General features: G+C 44.2%; 1 protein-coding gene across 3 annotated transcripts; it reads right to left on the bottom strand.

The window, feature by feature from the left end:
- Positions 1-604: 604 nt before the first annotated feature.
- RUFY1 (RUN and FYVE domain containing 1) lies at positions 605-15,895 on the bottom strand. Of its 3 annotated transcripts, XM_080627502.1 has the most exons (18): positions 15,627-15,895; positions 12,580-12,753; positions 11,859-11,976; positions 11,145-11,246; positions 10,694-10,817; positions 10,264-10,322; positions 9,609-9,674; positions 8,928-8,997; positions 7,900-8,001; positions 7,322-7,438; positions 6,471-6,638; positions 4,881-4,978; positions 4,290-4,409; positions 3,415-3,544; positions 2,609-2,703; positions 2,112-2,160; positions 1,847-1,924; positions 605-1,272 (listed from the first exon to the last, which is right to left on the bottom strand). In XM_080627502.1, the coding sequence occupies exons 1-18, from the start codon at positions 15,892-15,894 to the stop codon at positions 1,129-1,131; spliced, it is 2,082 nt and encodes a 693-aa protein (XP_080483628.1). In that variant the 5' UTR covers position 15,895; the 3' UTR covers positions 605-1,128. The 3 variants fall into 3 exon arrangements, with proteins under 3 accessions (XP_080483628.1, XP_080483627.1, XP_080483629.1); XM_080627501.1 differs by lacking the exon at positions 605-1,272 and having other exon boundaries at positions 1,280-1,924; XM_080627503.1 differs by lacking the exon at positions 605-1,272 and having other exon boundaries at positions 1,280-1,924; positions 15,676-15,804.
- Positions 15,896-16,105: the final 210 nt, after the last annotated feature.

The following is a 16,105-nucleotide window of genomic DNA, read 5'->3' as shown; positions in this document are numbered from 1 at the left end:
TTGGAAATGGAAGGGCCATTTCTGCACTGAAGGAAACCTCCCATGTTCTGGGGCTTAAATTGGGATCATTCCATCCCCTTGCCATAGTAAAGCCCCCCTGCGCCTGGCTCAGGACAGCCCTGTGGCCCTGCTGCTCCTATGGGAGGTGGCTGGAGCCAGCAGCCGTGTTTGCTCTGGTCTGAATGAAGCCATTGAATGAGCCTGTGCACCATCACGTGCATGGCAGCCGCTGCATGTGATGCAGCAGCACGGGCACTGCTGCCCCCATCACTGCTGTGCTTGGTGTGACTGCAGGGCTCAGTGCCTTGACACCAGCAGCAAAGCTGGTGATCCATTAACAGGGTCTATCCAGCACAAACTGGACTTTGGAACCTGCCTCACCCAGGTACTTCACTGGTGAGGGGCTGGTGGAAGGAGGTGGCTGCCCAGTGTGTCCTGGGGTGCTCACAGCGAGCTGGAAATGGAAGCAGTTAATTCCATGAGGTGCACTGCAGCAGCTCCAGTTTGAGCCCTTGCTGTGTGGGGCCGTACCCAACCCCTCTGTCAGGTGTTAAACATCAGAACTCGATCTCACTTTCTGTTCTTGCAAAAGGCTTTATTGTGTAACAGTGACTCAGACAGGTACAATGTGTAGTTTCTGATGGCAGTGACCAGAAGGCACCTTCATTGACACCATAAAGCTCTTTCTAGAGACAACCATAAATTGACTTTTCCTCCCCACACTGGGAGCAGACACGGACTGAGCACCAGCCTGTGGAGGAACAGACATACCTACAGCAGTGTAGGGAGAAACTAAAGTTAATGTGCAGAGCGACAGTGACGTCTGTGGGATCAAACGGACGTAGAAAGGCCATATACAAATTTTAATACAAATATCTATAAAAATCAGAAAAGTGAAGTTGCATTTTAGTTTCAAATAGAACTTTCAGGGAAGTTACAACTAATACAGTTTCCTTAATTATTCCAGTGGGAGAAACATGAGCTTGCATCATCCCTACACCTTGTTTCACACTGCTGGGATACAGTGGAAAATACCATAGAGCAGCACCCGCTGCACGGACAATGCCTGCAATTCAGTTACAAAAATAATGGCTACTTTCCATGGTAAAGGGCTAGGTTCCGACAGCCTTAGGAGGAGTTAGAGGAACACCGCTGGAGGAGTAAAGTGTGACAAGTGTCACAGACACGGACGGGTTTAGGGTACGATGGCAGCGCCAGTTCGTTACTGGAACAAGTGTTGCAGAAGATGTCCCCGCAGTTCCTGCAGTGGTGCTGCAAACACAGGGTTACAATCAGCACAACTGCCTGAGAACCCAGCACGACGGAGAGGGAAATCAGACCTCAGAGAAGCTTGTGGAGCAGACTGACATCACCCTCCGCTCCCAGCAGGCCCAGCCCTCTCCACAGCTCTGCTCTGCTCTGCTGCGATCCCTGCACAGCCCAGCTGCCTGCCAGGGCTGGAGGGCTGCTCTGCTGCTGTTCTGCAGCTCACCAAGCGGGCAGCCCCTGCTTGCAGCAGAGCTCTATGGGAGGAGAGCTGGTGCCTGGGCTGCCAGGGACTCCATGCAGCCACCTGGAGCTGTCCCAACCCACCAGAAGGACCCCAGCACTGAGGCACAGAGCACGCAGACCTCCAACAGGGAGGTGAGGAGAACCACAGCAAAGGAGAATGCAGCCCCTAACAGCTCCCTACCAAGCACAACAACAGTATTTTTAGCATAGGAAATGCCAAATTACTTCTCCCTGTAGTTATCATGCCAACCAGATCTGGAACGGAAGCATCTTCCCCAGCACAGTTTCTGTTTTCCATGACAAAAGGAAGAAACAAGCCACTGAACAACACTACCTTCCTTCTGGAGATTGAGAACTCCTTGTCACATTGCTTGCAGTGTGTGGCTTCATCATCCTTCAGCCAGGTATGACCCTAGAAAATGGGAACAAAAAGTCACTGTAGATACAAGTTCATTTCTAAAATACAATTCAAGGGCAGTTTGCCAATGGTGGTGATGTTTTTCCACAGCCACCTCTGGGAGGGGGGTAACCAGGGTGAAATGTGAAGGTACTAAATGAAATGTGTATGTTCAGTCAAATCACCCATGAGGTGTAAGTACCTTTAGTGCTTTATTTACTTCTTTAATATCTTCCATCTTCAGCTTTGATCTGAAAGGTAAATGAAGAACAAAATGATTTCCTCTGCATGACTTTACCTTCAGGCACGTTCCCTCTGACCTGCAGTCCCACTGCCAGCCACTGAATCTGAACTGATTCTTCAGTCGGTTCCATGCTCAGTATCACCAGGAAACCTTTGTCATTGTCACCTCGGGGTTTGCCCCTTTTCAGTATATTCAGAGGAATGTGGGACAAGTGCAGTTCCCCTCTGAGAACTAAGCATTTCCTGTACGGGTTCCTGTCTCGGCCATCTTAAGTCATGTAAAGATCTCCCCTTGCTTTTATTTCATAGCTGTTTAGCTCCCTGTGCATAAGGAGCTGCCTCCTGAACTTCTCAGGTTTATTGGTTTTTATAACTGGATGTGTTCTAAAATGATCTGTATCAGCCTGGTTCTCCCTCCTCCATGCCATTTCCAGGAGTTCAGTTTCTAGGACTTACTGGCTGAGATGAAGTCCCATTTCCTGCAGAGCTTGCTCCTGCTCCTCACAGACCTTCTCTAACTGCTGCTTCTCATCTTGCAGTTTTCTCAGTTCCTACAAAATCAAGCACAAACCCAGGTTTGACCTATAACCTCGGTCAGTCTGTCCAAGCTACCAAAGCAGTTCACACGAGTAAGCTCCTTACAACGCTACCTATTTCTAAGGTGTGATTTTTAGAATGACGTGGGTGAACTACCCATGGGCTCTGCACAAATCATTATCCAGATGTACCGGAGAGAGGAAGATTTTCAGGCTCTAAACCTCCTTGAGCATTGCTGGAGTGCAGCAATGCTGTGCCATGTGTATACATAAGTGTATACATAGACACTGGTGTACAATTGTGTCTTCAAAATCTAAACTGCCAGAGACAGCAGCAAATGCTTGAAAATGTGTTCTTAGGTTTGTTTAAATACAGTTGTAAGACCTCCCACAGTCACCGAAAGACATGAACTTGCCACTCTACATGAACAGGGCTGTCTCACCAGGGGACAGCAGAGGAGCTTTGTGTCCCCAGCTACCCCATCTCAGCTGCAGCTCCTAACCGGCCACGGCTCACTCATGTAGCTGAGGCAGGGCAGGGAGCTGGAGGTGGCTGAGGAGGCTGCTTGGCTTTTGTCAGGCCTGAGCTCTGTATTAGCATCTCACGTGCAGACTTGTCTTACATCAGCCAAGCTTTGGAAGCCCTCAGAGGAAACCCCCTACTGCAGATATAAATACAGCACTGGTGCTGAGTCAGCTTCAGCCCTGAAGTTGCACTGTGCGTACCTTTTTCAGTCCTTCCATTTGCTGCAGTTCTGTTTTAAGCAGGGTGGTAGCATCCTTCTCCTGGTGTAGTTCTCTTTGTAAAGTCTGTCTCTGTTCCTTTTCAGACTTTAATTCCTTTTCCAGAGTTGAGCTATTTAAAAAGAATTCATTCTAAGAAACCCTATAGCAGAAAAATACCTCACAGCACTTATTGATAGCAACAGTATGAGAAGCAAAAACCTAGTCCACAAGAGGGCAAAAACTTGAGTAGTGTTCTGGGAAAGAACAGGGGTGCTATGGCAGCAGACATCAAAAGCTGTATTGGCATTTTCAGGTCACAGAAAACAAGTAGCAGTGAATGGCTAGAAGAAAAACCGCAAACCAAAACCCCAAACCCAATCCCCACAGGTACATACTCGACCCCCTGTGTTTAAACTGCCATGTTTAAAAATGACACTCTACTATGAAGTCTGAGGAGTGAAAGAAGCATTTTCTATAGGTATCAGGAATTTTCAGAGGATTAACATTCCCTAAGAACAACTCAAAAACCACTCCAAACCCCCAGTCTGTTTGGATACCAGTCACTTGCTCAGCCTACAACCACGACCATGTCTATTTAGTGAAAAAGCAACAGAAAGCTCCAAGGCCACTCAGAATGGCCAGACTTCCACTGGCATTTCATGCTCTAAACTGGATGTTCTGGAAAAAAAAAAAACCATTTCCAACCCCTCCTGCTACCTGTGCTATACAGAAGGGCTGTGCTTTCCTAGGTCAGTACTTGCCAAACCCAGTATAAGTCAAACCTGCCCCTTTTAGACCTGAGCACCACAGGAGTAGAAAGCACTTCTTAAAGCAATGGCAGAAGGGAAGTTAAAAACCACGACAAGACTAAATACCATTTACTGTCCAGCTGGGACATCTGCTGCCGGCAGGAATCAAGCCTCCCAGCGAGCTCTTGCTTCATCTTGTTGCATCTTTCTTCTGCAGCCTGCCTTGCCTTTTCTGCATGTTGCAATCTGCAAAGGAATGAACATGTTGTAAATTCACATGCTCCTTACCCACACCCTCTCATTCTGCTCTTTTAGATTCACCACTCAGGCCTTTCTAAAAGCTTAAACTGAACATGCTAATGGAGAAAAAACCCACAAACCACCACCAGGAAAGCCTCCAACTGTTCCTGCACACACTCCCCCCCCTGCCCCAAAGCTGGGATCCTACCTGTTCTTAAACGAAAGTCAACATGTTTTCAAAACAGCCTGCCTATGGAAAGGGCTATGGTGGTTGAATGGGTCAATATGGACACGTTTGCCTGGGAAAAGAGAACAGGCAAGCGTGGGGGGTGACAAGGAGGAGGAAGGAAAAGGAACGTTGTGCTGACACACATGCCCAAAGGTCTATGGGAGGTGTATTGAAGGTCATCCTATAAAGCTTTCAGCTGGAAACTTTCTACTGACTCCAGTGTTGACTTTTCAGCCTCTAATTATTACCTCTCTTCCATTTGTTTCATAGAGGACATCATCTCATTTGTTTTTCCTTCAAAGGAGGATATTGCTTCTGTTTTCTGTTGTAATGAGCACTCTGCATTCTGTAGGAATAAGGGAACAGACATTTCAGATAATATATTTCAGTTCTCTAAAGCACAAAGTGTTACGTTTAATGAATGTCTGCCACTAGATAAAGAATGTTCGGCTTGTTACAGGCCATGACTGGGTCTAACTGGAATGTACAAACAAAATGCTGATAACGCCAGAGCAGACACTCCTCAACTTGTTTTTGTAAGAGCTCAGCAAAAAAAACCCCTTAACTGTACTAAGTTCTGACCTGTGAGATCAGCTACAAGCCAAAAACCTTCCCTTTAGAAACAAACGTGAACAAAGAAATTCTCAGATTCAATTGACAGGGCCAATTATGATTTGAATGTAACAACTGCAGTCAGTGGGCATGGAACCAGGAAGCCAAATAAAACAAGTAATGCTTTGGAATGCAAAGGCCTCGCTCAGCACTGGCGTTCCACTGGCCACTGCCTGGCAAGTTTCTGTGCATCTCTGGAGCAGCCAAAGGCCTGAACGAGCATCAGGGAACAGTCCATAAAATTGAGAGAAATCTCTTCTGCATTCACAGCCCCAGCTATGGCAGGGGAGGTTTAATTGAGCTCTCACTTCATTAAGGGAGACAAGCTCTGCATGTTTTGCGTGAACACTCCTCCATTGCTTCCCTACCTGTCAGTATGTTTTGTTCAATTGAAAAAACAAGACAAACACCACAACCCACCCAAACAACAGAAACAAAACCATCCCCAAACCCCTGCAGTAGATATGACTAAGTCTAAAAACTGCCAGGGCAGGAAAAGACTGAGGAAGGGAGACATGCCCAGAAAGCAAGTTTTCCTCTTCTCTAGCCATCTTACCTCTGGAAAGCCAGGTCTTATACTAAAAGGGTGTAACAAAATACCTAAACCCATCCAAAAACGTTTTGGTAGCTCCAGAGGCCAGCTTGAGCACAGAGTTCCTCCCTCCCCAAATCCAGTGTTGCCTTTCCACTGCCTATAGCACTCAGCTGACCATCTGGGTACAGACTGCAGGAGATGATAGATAAAAATACCCAAGCTTTCTATTGGTTTAGGGAGGCCTATTGTTGGTTTAACACAGTAAACAGTGTTAAATATGGTGCAGGTGAAAGGCAAGACAACACAACATGGATGGGAAGCAGCAGCAAGACAGTTCTAGGCTGCAGTAAGCCAATTTTTAAAGACTAATTGTTTACTGGTTAGGACGAAGGACTCTTGCAAACACCTTCTCCCCTGGGAGAGCTCTCCGTTTGTCTCAGCATTTGTTGATGATCCTGTGCAGCATATCCAAGGAAACCCCCTTTCTTTCCAAACATACCCAATATCATACCAATAATGAAGTATAATGAAAAAATGAAACAATTCCTTCTGCAATTGTAAAATATTAAGAAAATTGTGGCATCTAAGTATTCCTTCAGGTTCATATAAGTGCATTTGCAACCCCAGTGCATGTTTATAATGTAAAGATCACCACTACAGCTGTTCTTTCTCTTCTCCACTCTGTACATACCTGAGATTTGTGAAACATCTGCAGGTTTATAGCCTTCACTTCTTCTAACTGTTGGCGAAGTGCAACTAAAGTGTCTTGCTTTTCATGAGTATCTTTCTCCAGAAGTTTCATGGCAATCTCCATTTCTGTTTTCATTCCAATTTGCAGCTCCAACTCTTTCTCTAGTTCCTTACAAAGAGGTTTCCCAGTTACGGCTATGTGGTCATATGTCAGAGATAAGCATTTCCAAAACCCATATAGCCAACCCCATACAGAAACAACATACTACTCCAAGATAATGTTGAGCTATGACTTTACAGAAGAACTAGGTCTTAAATGATACATTAAGTTAGTAAAACCAAACTCTTATTTCAGCTTTTCAGTTCAGGGCAAGGGTGCAGCCCAGCTGGCATGAAGTATAGAGCTCAGTGTAACTTAGCAGCCTGTCAACTGAAGCATTTCTCCTGGCAGCTGTACTTCAGCTGACTTAGATCCATCTGCTTCAGCAAGCCTGGGCAGCCTCTTCACCAGCCATAAATTAGCAGTAACTGTGCAAATGATGTGCATGTACCATATTTCCTTCCCTAAAGACAGCTGCCTCTCTGTGGTTTGATCTTAGTCTCTGTTATAATAATGCTGGTAGGTTCTTAAAAAGTGAAAGACCTTTTATTTTCACCCTTCCAAAAGCCCCAATTTCCAGATCCTTACAGACACTGTTAATGACCAATGTCCAGCACCCTGCTTGCAATCCCTTTATGAATTCTGAGTAGCTGCAAAAAGGGCATAGCACACATCTTGTATTTGTAATGCTCCCTTAAAGCATGCAGAACCCTAGATCTTTCATTTCAATGTCACTAGTTAAGTTTCCTTACCAGCCTAATTTTTTTTTCTTCTTTTAACTGCTTCCAGACATCACTGTACATTTCATCAAGGCCCTGGCGTGACTGCTTGTAAGTATCCAACTCTACTTTTGTATCCTCCTTTGTTACCTACAAGAAACATCAGCAAAAAAGCCACATAAGATCACAGAGCTATGTATCTAAAGCATGCCTCAGAAATACTGTGTTACACACAAGAACTTAGGAGTTATTCCAAGTAAAATCCCACTATTTTACAGTTTGTTCCCCATGCTACGGGCGTTTGTATACAACACAAGTTACAAGCTGGCAAATGTTAATAAGCTGAAATTTCAAAGAACAGAGTAAAAATAGAAAGAAACCATTCTAATACTTTTAATGTTTTCTCCTTCTTCAAGAATATGTTTAAATGTGTAGTAAAGAACAGCAAAATCTAATGCCTGCGCATACAATACAGAAGAACAGTGACCTACACAGCAGCATGCCAAACTGTGCTTAGCATTGCAGTTCAAAGTGCTGCTGAGAGCACTAACTACAGCTAATCAAGAGATCACTTATTTTGAGGATCCATCATCTTTAACTGGGTGTCCCACCTCTACGCTTTTTTCACTCCGTTCACGAATCAATTCATTCTGTTGTTTTAGCTGCTGCTGCTCCTCCTGAAGTGATCCGATTCGGTCAGTGGCTGCTGCAAGCTGTTTACAAAGAGAACATATCTATATTTAATCACTGTGCAAGCATGCAACATCTGGAGGAATTCTAAAGTCAATAGCTCAGCCTTTGTAGCAGGTGCACTGCTCATTTCCCCATTCATCCCTTTCATTCTCCTCAAAAGCTGCCTGGGCCTTTTGCAGCCACCTTCCCTGAACAGCTCAAATTAATGGGCCCACCAACATTTTTTCACATGTCCTCTGCTTCACTCCCTCATCAATTAGTTTTAAATATTAACTGTGCAAAGAAATGCAGCCTAGTGTAAAAGGGGAAAATCCACCAGAGATCACAGATCTGTGTATTCATTCTGGTATGAACTAGAAGTCACACAGCAAGTCAGGGATGACATTCACTGGTGGAACCTTATGGCATTTTCAAGTGGAGATACCCCAAAAAGCATCAGAAAATGGACTATACAGATACATATATATGTGTGTATCTATCTACAGATACAAATATATCTATGCATATACATACATCTCACTCCCCACATCCACCCCTGTCATGCGTACTGCTGGACTCTATTTTAGTTCTCAGTTAGGAAAGATTTCCTAATTGAAGGGTGATTCTTGTCTTTTTCCAAGTTCTGTTAACTCACATAAGCAGAAGAAAGAGGGACAACTCATGTTCATTACAGTGACAGGTTTGGGTGCAGGCACCATTGCAAGACAAAAACTTGATTAAGGAAACCCTGTCTACCATATGGGTGCCCCAAAGCATTTTAACAACCAACATAACATGGAAGCTCTCCACAGAGCCTTTCCCACGTGCCAACCCCTGCTAGTCCTACCAATCCCCCACATTCCACCAGTATCAACTCCAAACATCTTAGGTCTAAAGTAGATTCTCAGGGAGTTTTGCCTCTGCTTGTAAAGAGCTTTGAGAAATATTTAACAGAGGAGACACAAACCTCTTCCTGGAGTTTTGAATTGGTCTTTTCTAAACAGTCTATTTTGTTCTGAAGATCTGCAACCGTGCAACTGCAGCCAGAAAAAGAAAAGATGCATAAAAACAATAGAAGAAGTGCCAATGTTCAACATTTATTCCTATCCTCAACCATACTTTTGCGATCTTGCATTTGTTAACAATCAAATACTTTGGTGAGCTGGCAAAAAATCCAGAGGAAGGACAACTGTCCCTCTTAAGCACTGAGAGTATTGTGCATTTCCCTACATTGGGCAGCCTACTGTATTAACTGGAAGCCCTGTTCAGGCTTAGCTTTTGCAGTCTTAACATCTCTTGTGTTCAAGAGGGTGAGGCCTGCTCCTCCCTCAGAGCAATTTTCTATGGCACAAGAACAGAGACTCTTCCTTTGAAAAATGAATTTCCAGCTGCACTTGTAATAGTTTCTCTTGCAAAAGTAGCTCCAAAATCTAAAAAAAGTAAACTATTGTTACATAGACTTTTTCACATTTCATATGCCATCAGAAGAGTACATTTACAAAATGAAACTAAGATTCTGGGAAATAATCAGAAAAGGCATTTCAGTATCAGAGAAAAATCTACAGGACTGACAGCAGGGACATTCAAAGCCATACTGGAAAACTAAGCAGGACAAGTGTTTGTACATTAGAAGAGAGGAAAATCCCACCTTAGATGTCGGTTCAGTTCTTCCACATAATGCTTCTGGTCAAGGACAGCTGTAATCCCTCCATCTCTAGTTGTAAAAGTGAGAATTTATTGATTGAGAAGAAATTCCTTGATTCTAAAAGGCTAGTTTGTACCAGGGTTTTCAGCACAGACTTGCAAACTGAGTGCCAGAAGCATACAAACTACCAAGTCCGCTGTATTCACGACAGTGCTTCTAACAGTTGCAGTCTCTAACCCACCTAGCGTTTCACCTAAAACTAGGATTTTTTCCTCTGTAACTTATCTTTCGCACACAGACAGCTACTTAATTGAGAGCATTTCTGAAACAGCACTTAAGAAACAAAGCAGCGATTTAGTAGTGAGTTACTTGGCATCTCGTAAAACCAAATAAAAACCACAATCTAAAAGTTTGGGTGCTTTTAATTTGGTCCCAGCTCAAGACACAAACTCTCCACACCGTATTGTTGTTAGAAGTACCATGGGCTCAACTTTTAAAAGTTAGTACTTTTGTTTAGCTAACAAAATCTATTTTGGATTCTTTTTTTTGGATGATTAAAAGAGTTTGAGGTCTCCAACACTCGTGCGCTGCCACAGACTGACAGGTTTGTTTGACAAAAAACTGTAACAATTTACAATCACTAATTCACCATACTTACTGTTTGCCATCGCTGTCCTGGGTTTCCTTAAGGTACAAGGAAAAATCAATCACTCCAACCTGAAAGAGTATATTTAAGGTATTAACACGCCCTTCCCAGTGCAATTCTGTGTAGCAGCAGGCATTCCTTTGTATTTGGAAAAAGGTAAAAACCTGAAGTGTAGACAGGGAAGACAATACCTATATTCTCCAGAGCTGAAGCAAACATGCAAGCATCAAAATAGCCATATCTGGTGTGCTCAGTTTCCTGGCAGTTATTTGAGAGCATTTCCATAAACTGCTACTTAGGGATGGATACTTATGTACTCTTTTGATTCAATGCAGGCCATTCTAGACAGAATTCTGGACCCATCTCAATAAAGTATTTATGGATGTGCTTAATTCTGCTACAATCTTCTACTGATTGATCTCATTTAAGCGTTAATCTTTACCTGAGAATCCAGGTCTTCTCCTTTTAAGCAAAGGTTTGCATCAATAACATTCAGTCCAACCAGCAGACCCACAATGACTGCTCCTTCCTCCTCCATCATCAATGCATCAGGTTCATAAAATTCACTAGAAGAAATATTATAAGACATCACTACACATCAAGATTATTATGATATTTTCATTACCAAAATCATATGAACAGTAATGTAGCCTTTATAAAGCTCAGCTGATCAGCCCCTTCTCGCTAACTTATTGTACAAGGCAGAAGATGCAGAACTCCTATAGAAAATATTCTGCTTGTTCTTGTAGGTTCACAGCAAGAAACAATTAACAACTTGCTCCTCTGCAGGTTGTAAAAACAAGCTTAAACTGGTCAATTATTGACCTATTACTACAACAAAACAAGGTTTCAGTGATTCAGTGAATACAATCTACCTGTGTCTGTACTGTTACCTTAATAGATGCTTATGGTCCAAGAGTACTTTGAGATAATCTGCCAGCTTCTTTTGCATGAGTGCTAGATAAAGCCAAGCCCTTCCTCTTCCCACAGCAGTCCTAAAAGGCAAAATTGCATGTTTTGGTAAAAACAAAGCAAAGGGAGATGAAGTTTGCTACTTACTGAAAATACAAAAATAATAACAGTAATAGAAATCTTGGGGAAATGAAATGCTGTTTCCAGAATACAAAGCTATTAAGTATATCCCATCCCTTCATCAAAGGGAAAGTATATTGTAAAGTCTTCCTAACTTGGAAAGACATACATACTTTCAGCTACCACCATAACCCAACTATTGATGCATTCTAGCACTGAAACAAGCCTCTGCATCATCCTGAATTACCCACATTGTATACTACTAGAACACACACAAAGTGACACGAAAAATAAAAGCAAGGGAAAGAAGGAGGAAAATACATGTAAAGACTTTACAGTTATTTTTAGCAAGGTGACAGGAGCTTCCAGATGCTGTTTTTAAACTTGCAGCATTAGCTGAATCAGAAGCACTACATATTTTAGATACCCCCTTATTTCTTGAAGAAGTCAATGCCTCCCACATATCCTGTTTTTCTCTTTGGGCGTAAGAGCTCATTAAGGAAAGCGAGAGGCTACAAGGATTCTTTTTTCCCAGAAGTATAAATGAAATGCATCATCCCCAACAACCAACTTACTTCAACTCTGGCAGATTTTTAACACTAGTTGCTATATCTGATGCTTCAGGACAAAGTTTTTCCACTAGCTCCAAAGGACCAAAAAATGATTTGTTCTGTCCAATAAAAGTCTTCTTCACTAGAGGGAGTATACAGAGAAGTCTGTGAGATAAAGTGGCAGGTTTCCAACTCCAAAATTATAGATTTTAGTCTACCTTTGTCTTACAGCTCCTAATATGTCAATGAAAAGGGGGCATTAGTAATACCTTGACAACTTAGGAGGCACAAAATACAGGGCACAGGAGAAGGCAAGGGCAGGTAGGGACAGGACAAGGGGGAATGGCTTTAAACCGACAGATAGAAGATTGAGATGAGCTCTTAGGCAGAAGCTCTTCCCTGTGGGGGTGCTGAGGCGCTGGCACAGGGTGCCCAGAGAAGCTGTGGCTGCCCCATCCCTGGCAGTGTTCAAGGCCAGGTTGGACACGGGTTGGAGCAACCTGCTCTCGTGGAAGGTGTCCCTGCCCATGGCAGCGGTTTGGAATTAGATGAGCTTTAACGTCTCCTCTATCCCAAATCATTCCATGATTCTATCTGTAAGACTAATGAGCATTATACAGCGTATGTGATTAATACCAGCATCATACAGAAGACAAACTGGAGATACGGGGGGACACAACACAAACTCATGTATCCGCCTCTCCTGGCGCGGCAGCCGGAGCCGATGTGGGGAGTGGGCGCCCACCTTTCAGCCCATGCTTGAGGCAGTGCTCCAGCACCACGAAGAACTGCTGCAAGGGTGGGAAGTCCGAGTCCAGCGTCCGGCCCAGGCTCAGGGCCGACTGGATCAGGGTTTTGATGCTGAGCTTCATCATGTTCATGAGGTTGGCGCGCTCCTCCATGGCGTGACACCGTGCACCTGGGTGGGGAGACACGGGTGGAGAAAGAAAAGCTGCTTTTAGAGACGCGCTCCAGAACCCCTCAGCGCTGACAAGAGCGATGCCTTCCCGTCTAGATCTCCATCTTGCGGAAGTGAACGGCTTCGGCAGAGCTGGGTGTAAGGCACGAGTGAACCCCCCCACCCAACACCTGTACGCGCGGATGGACAGCGTTCATAGTGGGGACCGGGGCCGCTGCCCGAGCCCTGCCGCTCTCCGACCCCGCCGTCACCGCCCCCCGGGGGAAAGCCAGACCCCCGGACCCGGCTCTAGCGCTACCTCAGCGCCCGCGAGGGGGGGGCCCTACCTGAGCGGCGGGCGCGGTGCCGCAGGGCAGGCCCCGCCTGCGTTACCACGGCAACGGCTCACGCACCACCACGACCACCGACCCCGGGAAATCTCGCGAGATAGAACGAGGCGAGGGAGGCCTGCGCGCCGCGCCAGGCGCCATTTTAGAAAGAGGTGGTGGTGGCTGAAGCTGGTAGTGGTGCTTTGCCGGGTACGTGATGCTTCTCCTCAGCCCTGAGGAGCGGAGCGAGGCAAAAAGAGACTGCCAGTTACCGCTTTGCCTTCAGTCAACAACAAGTTCTGAGAGACACTGCCTGCTGCTGACCACTGGCTACCTAAATGGTATTTTTGAGCAAATGCTGTTGTATTAGGAGAATCCTGCTGTCACCTGTGGATCAAACATGGCTGTACTCCTTTGCAGAAATAGCAGTTGTGGAAGAGGAAGGATTAAAAAGTCTGTGATAGTTAGAATTTTGGTGTTGGTATTGTGATGTTACACGTCAGGAACAGAAAAAGACCTGACTGCAGAAACACAAAAGTCAGTGACTTTCTTTGAGTACTGGGGTGTTTCAGTAGTAACACCAGCTTATTTTGATGGTTTCCTGAATTTAACTTTTTACTTTATGATGGCTTGTAAGCCATGCTCAAGGTACACACATTGTATTATCCACAAGACAAACGAACAATCCAACCAACCAACCATGAAACGTGTTTTCTGAATGTAAATTTAAGTAAGGGTTTGTATTAAGTTAAACAATTCCTTGAATGGTATTTTTAGCCTGCTGCAAATTTACACAGTCAACCACATCTCTAAAACTGTGTACAAGTTGGTACATGTAAAATAGACACTTTACCAAGCCTCATTACAAAGCCAAGTCTCAAGGATTAGGAATTGGGTTACCCAAGTGAAAAGATTATGCTGCAATCCTTAAGAATGAAGTCACAGTCTTGTATCTCATTGAATTCAACAGATTCGTTTTAACATCTTTTTGAAGCCCCATGCCTTGATCACTATAATTACTCTGCACACTTTGAAGTCAGAAAACACTGAAGCAAAGCGAGCAGTTCTCCCATCTCTCGGTCTTTAAGGCTACAAGTCTGTCTGGATCTGTATTTCGATTTGTAGCTCCCTGCCTTCTCTGCAAGGCAGGACACAGTTTCTTCAATGACAGACTCTGGCTTTATGATCTGCCTTTCTGTATGTCCAGCTGACTGCATAGTGTGCAGCACAGCTTACATGGGATCAACAGAGCTGAAGTAGCAGGTAGAGGTTATAAGATCTCTGAGGAAAAGATGGCAGCAGAGAATGAGTTGCTAGTTTTCCACATGTGGTCTTGCAGGCCTCAGCTTATTTCTTAAAAATACCTGCTTTCAATTGTATTTATAGTGCTTGGGGGAGGTAGTGTTTTAATCTCTTTACTTTACAGACAAGAAGCTGGCAGATTACGGTAAAAGTTCTATTTAGTATGGGAGTTCCATTTCAGGCAAGAGAAGATGTTATTTCTCCTTGCCAAATGCTGCATGTTGTTTTGAATTATGTCTGTGTACAGCATTATTCCAAATGCAGCTGAAGACAATGTCAGGTTGGATCCTGAGTGCTCAAGATGGGCTCCCAGGAAACAAATCTGTGAGAAGTTTGGTGTGAGACTTAAGAGATGCAGGGAAAGAAAGAATCTAGGGGTTTCAGGACAGAATTAACCTTAAACTCTGACTATGCAACACATGAATTTTCACAAAAAATAAAGAATCAGCAGTAACTTATTTCACCATGAAGCCACAATCCATCCCCACAGAACTCCCGCTTGAATACTTAATACCATTAAAACCAAAAAGGTCAGCACCAGTTAGCAAAACTGAGCCCCACTGCTCCAAAATCATACACTGCACTGAGACCCTGGAGAGCAAGACTCCAGGCCCAGTCACTGCTACATTTAATGTTTTTGTTCCATGTTATGGATATCATAGAGATTCATAATTTATAGGAATTTATAATTAGTAATTTCCATATGAATTCAACTAAAGCCCTTTAAATTCAGTTCAAAGAGACTAGTTCCATAAATCTGTGTGGCTGCTATATCCATAAATACAAATGTTTAATAAAGCAAGGTGGTTAAGAAGTAATTTATAACAAATCTGTATCTTAGTTCACTTGTCCCTTTTCTGACATGGAAGCTATCCAAGAAGTGCAGCATAGCTCTTTTTCTGAGCCAGCACACCCAGAAGGATAAGGGGTTGACAGGTCACTTACGGAGCAGTGAAGCTGCTGCTGAGGTGAACTTTAAGGGAGAGGGGGAAGAGGAACCAAATAGAAGCTGACTGCATAAAACTAACATTCATTTTCCCAAATATATTTAGAGTTTAGAATTTTTCTGATAATAATAAATTGTTAAGTTCTCCATCTGTGTTGTTTTTGCAGATTTGCTTAAATAAAACTCTGCAGCATCAGATTGTTAACAATAAATTCAAAGTAATAACCATGCATCACTGGCGCTAATCAGCAGCACTTACGGGAGCAAACTTATTTGCGCACCATTAAAGCAAGTTTACTAAATAAGCATAACCATACTTGTTTTTGCTGTGCTGTCATTGCTGACTGGTTTGGACATGAATCCTACCAAAGATGCAGACTTCAGAGCGTGGCCATAGCTCAGCGCTAAGTTTTCCGAGGCTTTCTTGGCCAGCGACAAGATGGGCGCAGACCACCTTCCTTCTTCCGTTCTCCCTTGTTCTTGGTTTTTCAGCTCGGTCGCGTTTGGAATCTGGGTTTTGTCAATAATCTCAAAGTCTTCCTTGCTCTCCGCCGCAGATCCGGTGCAACTCTCCCCTTCAGCCATCTTTAACGTGTCATATGACACTAGTCCTGAGCAATCGAGCCGCGGCCCCGCGCCCGGCCCGCCGCAGGTACCCACGGGCCCGCTCAGCCTCGGGAAAGCGGCTGCCTGCATAAGCAGGGCCAAAAGACAAAAGTGCCCAGCACGGAGCGGCTTGCTTGGTGTGCGGAGCTAAAGGCTCTGGGGAGGAAAGAGTGAAGGGGGAAGGGGGATG

This window comes from Psittacula echo (genome assembly GCF_963264785.1).
Source record: "Psittacula echo genome assembly, chromosome: 11".
Classification (NCBI taxonomy): domain Eukaryota; kingdom Metazoa; phylum Chordata; class Aves; order Psittaciformes; family Psittacidae; genus Psittacula; species Psittacula echo.
Note: the sequence above shows the minus strand (reverse complement) of the source record. Positions and strands in the feature narration are given on the sequence as shown.

Bases quoted from the DNA above. Each gene is read 5' to 3' on its own strand.
- RUFY1 (XM_080627501.1), bottom strand. From the start codon at position 15,894: ATGGCTGAAGGGGAGAGTTGCACCGGATCTGCGGCGGAGAGCAAGGAA. The intron at 11,247-11,858 runs GTAAGTTGGTTG...TTTGCCTTTTAG, and splicing joins AAAAATCTGCCAGAGTTGAA to GACTGCTGTGGGAAGAGGAA. The intron at 2,161-2,608 runs GTAAGTCCTAGA...TTTACCTTTCAG, and splicing joins ATGGGACTTCATCTCAGCCA to ATCAAAGCTGAAGATGGAAG.